Here is a 6,780-nt window from a genome sequence, read left to right on the forward strand (position 1 = left end):
CTCTACTAAAAATACAAAAGGCCAGGCGCGGTGGCTCACGCCTGTAATCCCAGCACTTTGGGAGGCCAAGGCGGGTGGATCATGAGGTCAGCAGTTCCAGACCAGCCTGACCAACATGGTGAAACCCCGTCTCTACTGAAAATACAGAAAAAAAATTAGCTGGGCGTGGTGGTGGGCGCCTGTCATCCCAGTGACTTGAGAGGCTGAGGCAGGAGAATTGCTTGAAACCGGAAGGCGGAGGTTGCAGTGAGCCAAGATTGCACCACTGCGCGCTCTAGCCTGGGCAATAAGAGAACAACTCCATCTAAAAAAAAAAACAAAAACAAAAACTGGTATGAATCTTTGTCATATCAGTATGAATCAGTTCTGTGCATTGCCATAGGTATAAATGCCATAGGTATAAACCGAAAACCTTAGATGGATCACAAAGCTCTGGATGCCAAAAAAGATGACACCAAGGATATACTCTGCATGTCAGTACTACCACTGTCTGCCTGCAAGTTTGTAACATATATGGTATATGTTACCAAAGATATAGAGAAAGAGAAATACAAATGGTTTTTAAATATATACATGATGATCAACCTTGTAATAGGGGAAAATTAAAAAATAAAACTCAGGGCCAGATGCGGTGGCTCACGCCTGTAATCCCAGCACTGTGGGAGGCCAAGGCGGGCAGATCACGAGGTCAAGAGTTCGAGTCCAGCCTGGCAATATGGTGAAAACCCATCTCTACTAAAAATACAAAAAATTAGTCAGGTGTGGTGACGCTCATCTGTAGTCTCAGCTACTCGGGAGGCTGAGGCAGAAGAATCGCTTGAACCTGGGAGGCAGAGGCTGCAATGAGCCAAGATCATGCCACTGCACTCCAGTCTAGGTAACAGAGTGAGACTCCACCTCAAAAAAAAAAAATAATAAAGAACTCGACAAATACCATTTTTCATCTATCCAAAGATAAAAAAGTTAATATGTTGAGTTGAACACCTGCCTCCACCAGAAGACCAACATGTCCCCAGAGACTTGCTCTTGACATGAGAAGACACATGGAACACACTTGAACCTGACCCACAGCCTGCAGTCAAACCCAGGCACCCATAGCTGATCTGAAAGCCCATGAGCAATTAATAAATATCTGCTTGTTGGGGGTCACTGAAATTTTGAGGTTGTATGTTAAACATCACTATCATAGCAAAAGATAACCAGTGTATGAAGTGTGGGGAAAAAGGAATTCATATTTTACCACTGAGATATAAACTGCCACACTTTGTTCAGTAGGCACTGTTAGTTGCCTACCCAACATCCCCCTGCCTCTCATTTTTATTAGCATGGCAATCCCTTACCTTGCAGGCTTCATAATCTTTCCGGATATAATGAAGATGAATCAACCAGTTCTGCTTCTCCAAAATAGGAAACTCTGGAGCTAGGTAGCATATTTTGACAAAACAAACAACACAGTCATTAGATTTTCTCCTTTAGCACTGTCCTCATGTCTAACTAACCATAAACGTACTGCAATATCTCATTAAAATTTTCATGCTACTGTCTACAAGAATATATTATCATGCATCAAAAATGTATAGACTATTAAACTAATAGATATTGTCCTACTACATGTTGAATACATATCTTGAGTTTTTGAAGCTTGTAATATCAGTTTCTCATCAAATAATGACTTATAAAATCATCCTTTGTCTCTTCTCCTCAATCTCTCCTTCCCTGGTTATAGAAAGTGAATAGAAAGACTTTCTAAAGGAGATTGCAGGAATGTCACTAAGGAAATATATCAGGGGAACTCACCCCCAATATTTCAACATAGGTTCTATCTTCCATAAGTGTCGGCCGGTTGAGAAATAAAGAGAGAGTACAAGGAGAGGAATTTTACAGCTGGGCCTCTGGGGGTGACATCACATATTGGTAGGACTGTGATGCCCACCTGAGCTGCAAAACCAGCAAGTTTGTATTAAGGATTTCAAAAGGGGAGGGGGTATAAAAACAGGCAGGAGGTTATAAAGATCACATGCTTCAAAGGGCAAAAAGGAGAACAAAGATCACATGCTTCTAAGGAAAGAGGACAAGGGCAGAAAGAGGATAAGGGCAGAAAAAGGACAAAATCAGAACTCTTGATAAGGGTCCAACAAAGATCACAAGGCAAAGGGCAAAAGCAAAATTACTGATAAGGGTCTATGTTCAGTGGTGCAGGTACTGTCTTGATAAACATCTTAAACAACAGAAAACAGGGTTTGAGAGCAGAGAACTGGTCTAACCTCAAATTTACCAGGGTGGGGTTTTTTCCCCACCCAAATAAGCCTGAGGGTACAGCATGAGACCAGGGCATATTTCAGTCCTTATCTCAGTTGCCTAAGACAGACACTCCAGAGCAGCTGTTTATAGGCCTCCCTCCAGGAATGCATTCCTTCCCCAGGGTATTAATTATTAATATTCCTTGGTAGGAAAAGAATTTAGCAATATCTTCCCTACTTGCACGTCCGTTTATAGGCTCTCTGCAAGAGAAAAATATGGCTCTATTTTGCCTGACCCCACAGGCAGTCAGACCTTATGGCTGTCTTCCCTTGCTCCCTAAAATCGCTGTTATTCTGTTCTTTTTCAAGGTGCACTGATTTCATATTGTTCAAACACACATGTTTTACAATCAATTTGTACAGTTAACACAATTATCATAGTGGCCTTGAGGTGATGTACATCCTCAGCTTACAAAGATAACCGGATTAAGAGATTAAAGTAAGAGAGGCGTAAGAAATTATGACAGTATTATTTGGGAACTGATAAATGTCCAAGAAAGCTTCACAATTTATGTTCCTCTGCCGTGGCTCCAGCCATCCCTCTGTTTAGGGTCCCTGACTTCCTGCAACAGAAATATATATATAAGATACTGAATATCATATCTGGCCAGGTGCAGTGGTTCACACCTGTAATCCCAGCACTTTGGGAGGCCAAGGTAGGTGGATCACAAAGTCAGGAGATAGAGACCATCCTGGCTAACATGGTGAAACCCCGTCTCTACTAAAAATACAAAAAATTAGCTGGGCGTGGTGGCACGCACCTGTAGTCCCAGCTACTCAGGTAGTTGAGGCAGGAGAATTGATTGAAACTGGGAGAAGGAGGTTACAGTGAGCCGAGATAACACTGCACTCCAGCCTGGCAACAGAGCGAGACTCTGTTTCAAAAAAAAAAAAAAATCACATCTGATGATGAGACTACCAAAAATATTTTAAATAGTTAAACACAATCTTCAGAAATGGCTCAAATGAGAACATTATGCTGTTGCCCAGAAATGAGGAGTCAACAATGAAAACAATCTAGTTGAGTCATTGAAAATGGCTCACGATACAGAAACTATAAAATGAGTTACCTGCCCACTGAAATCAGAAGTTTAAAATATGGTCAAATTCATTAAGAAATTACTCTTCTGTGGTAACAAGGAGTAGAAAGATCCAAATTAACCTCAGAATAGTGAAGATCTCAAGGAAGGAAGACGGAAGAACAGAATTATGAAAAGATAGAAAGGAGACTTCAACTCTTTAATGCTTATTTCTCAAAAAAAAAAAAAAGATTTAAAGTAAACATGACTAAATGTTTTTTATTAAGCCTAGCCAGTGAGTTCATGTGTGTTTATATTATTTTTTGTGAACTTTAATATGTTGGAGACAGTCCTTGATTTTTAAAAATGGAAAAGAGGCCTGACATGGTAGCTCATGCCTATAATCCCAGCACTTTGGGAGACCGATGAGGGGTAGATCATTTGAGTCCAGGAGTTTGAGGTCAGCCTGGGCAACATGGTAAAATCCCATCTCTACAAAAAAATACAAAAATTATCAGGGTGTGGTGGCGCATGCCTGTCATCCCAGCTACTAGGGAGGCTGAGGCACCAGAGTTACTTGAACCTGGGGGGCGGAGGTTGCAGTGAACTGAGATCATGACACTGTACTCCAGCCTGGGCCACAGAGCAACGTTCTGTCTCCAAAAAACAGAAAAAGAAAAGGCCGGGCACCGTGGCTCACGCCTATAATCCCAGCACTTTGGGAGGCCGAGACGGGCAGATCATGAGGTCAGGAGATCGAGACCATCCTGGCTAACACGGTGAAACCCCATCTCTACTAAAATTACAAAAATTAACCAGGCGCGGTGGCGGGTGCCTGTAGTCCCAGCTACATGGGAGGCTGAGGCAGGAGAATGGTGTGAACCCCGGAGGCGGAGCTTGCAGTGAGTGGAGATCGCACCACTGCACTCCAGCCTGGGCGACAGAGAGAGACTCTGTCTTAAAAAAAAAAAAAAAAAAAAAGGAAAGAAAGGGAACAGCATGGGGAAGAGAGAAAAATGACTGTAACCCATTTCTTGATGTTCTGGAACCTAAGGAGAAACAACCTAAACAAAAACCAAAAAACTTCTATGTCCATAACATGACAGGGAGGGGAAAAAAGCTTACTGTGACTCAGAGTTAATGTTGACTGAATACAAAAATTAAAAGGTACAACCAGGCATGTTAGCTCACAACTATAATCCCAGCACTTTGGGAGGCTGAGGCAGGAGGATCAGTTGAGCCCAGAAATTTGATACCAGCCTGGGCAATATAGCAGGACTCCCAACAAAAAATTTAAATTTTTTAAAAAAATAAAAAAGAAGTAATGCTGCTCATTGCTATCCAAGAATAGGGATTATCAATGGAATTTGTAAGAAGAAATTATAACACAAAGTATGGATATGACCTTACATGCCAGGAACAAGAAAAAAAGTAAAATTTTAAACAAATGACTCTTCACTTTCTGACTACACACATTCTCTTAGTAGAACCGTCCTTCTAGTCATCAGGGCCTATTTGAAATTCTAAGACTTTTGTTTCCTTTCTTCTCTTCCCCTAGGCCTCACCAATAACCAGACCTCGGCCATTCACATTCTATGTAACCACTTCCAGAATCAAATTTCCTTTGAAAAAGCCACACAAGTCACCAAGCTTAAAGACATGTGAGTGTGTTATGTGCATAAAGTGTATTGTCATAAACAGTTCTAGGGTCCAGGCGCGGTGACTCACGCCTGTAATCCTAGCATTTTGGGAGGTCCAGGAAGGTGGATCACTAGGTCAGGAGATCGAGACAATCCTGGCTAACACAATGACACCAAGTCTCTACTAAAAATACAAAAAATTAGCTGGGCGTGGTGGCATGCACCTATAATCTCAGCTACTCGAGAGGCTAAGGCAGGAGAATCGCTTGAACCCAGGAGGCGGGGGTTGCAGTGAGCCAAGATCATGCCACTGCACTCCAGCCTGGGCAACAGAGCAAGATTCCATCTCAAAAATAAGTAAATAAATAAATATTCTGGGACAAGTGGCTTACTGAGTAATCTTGGACCAAGTCTCAACTGCATGACCTAGTCCTCTGTCACCTACCTACTAAAGGGAAAGAGTAAAAGAGAATGAGGCACTGAACCCTTTTGAGTTTATACTATCACTAAGTATTGCAAACCTTAGATACTTAGTATAATATCACTTAGTAGTCTCAAAGAAAATTTATAAAATGTTAATTTTCAAGTCTTAGCTGTTATTAAAATTTCACAATAAAAGACAAGTCAGGGCTAGCCATAGTGGCTCATGCCTGTAACTCCAGCACTTTGGGAGGCCCGGGTAGACGGATCACTTGAGTCCAGGAGTTCGAGGCCAGCCTGGACAAACCCCATCTCTACAAAAAATACAAAATAATTAGCCGGGAGTGGTGGCACAGACTTGCAGGTCCAGCTACATGGGAAGATGAGGCAGGAGAATTGATTGAAACTGGGAGAAGGAGGTTACAGTGAGCCGAGATAACACTGCACTCCAGCCTGGCAACAGAGCGAGACTCTGTTTCAAAAAAAAAAAAAATCACATCTGATGATGAGACTACCAAAAATATTTTAAATAGTTAAACACAATCTTCAGAAATGGCTCAAATGAGAACATTATGCTGTTGCCCAGAAATGAGGAGTCAACAATGAAAACAATCTAGTTGAGTCATTGAAAATGGCTCACGATACAGAAACTATAAAATGAGTTACCTGCCCACTGAAATCAGAAGTTTAAAATATGGTCAAATTCATTAAGAAATTACTCTTCTGTGGTAACAAGGAGTAGAAAGATCCAAATTAACCTCAGAATAGTGAAGATCTCAAGGAAGGAAGACGGAAGAACAGAATTATGAAAAGATAGAAAGGAGACTTCAACTCTTTAATGCTTATTTCTCAAAAAAAAAAAAAAGATTTAAAGTAAACATGACTAAATGTTTTTTATTAAGCCTAGCCAGTGAGTTCATGTGTGTTTATATTATTTTTTGTGAACTTTAATATGTTGGAGACAGTCCTTGATTTTTAAAAATGGAAAAGAGGCCTGACATGGTAGCTCATGCCTATAATCCCAGCACTTTGGGAGACCGATGAGGGGTAGATCATTTGAGTCCAGGAGTTTGAGGTCAGCCTGGGCAACATGGTAAAATCCCATCTCTACAAAAAAATACAAAAATTATCAGGGTGTGGTGGCGCATGCCTGTCATCCCAGCTACTAGGGAGGCTGAGGCACCAGAGTTACTTGAACCTGGGGGGCGGAGGTTGCAGTGAACTGAGATCATGACACTGTACTCCAGCCTGGGCCACAGAGCAACGTTCTGTCTCCAAAAAACAGAAAAAGAAAAGGCCGGGCACCGTGGCTCACGCCTATAATCCCAGCACTTTGGGAGGCCGAGACGGGCAGATCATGAGGTCAGGAGATCGAGACCATCCTGGCTAACACGGTGAAAC

The 6,780-nt window shown here is 41.8% G+C and overlaps 1 protein-coding gene across 3 annotated transcripts in view; it reads right to left on the reverse strand.

Annotated features, from left to right (window-relative positions):
• BBS4 (Bardet-Biedl syndrome 4) overlaps positions 1-6,780 on the reverse strand; it is a 66,204-nt gene that overhangs the window by 34,303 nt on the left and 25,121 nt on the right. For all 3 annotated transcript variants that reach the window (XM_011932973.1, XM_011932974.1, XM_011932975.1), the window contains one exon: positions 1,341-1,420. In XM_011932973.1, coding sequence (XP_011788363.1) covers positions 1,341-1,420 — 80 coding nt within the window. The remainder of the gene's footprint in view (positions 1-1,340; positions 1,421-6,780) is intronic.

The sequence above is a fragment of the Colobus angolensis genome, unplaced genomic scaffold, assembly GCF_000951035.1.
Source record: "Colobus angolensis palliatus isolate OR3802 unplaced genomic scaffold, Cang.pa_1.0 Scaffold99, whole genome shotgun sequence".
In the NCBI taxonomy this organism is placed as follows: Eukaryota; Metazoa; Chordata; class Mammalia; order Primates; family Cercopithecidae; genus Colobus; species Colobus angolensis.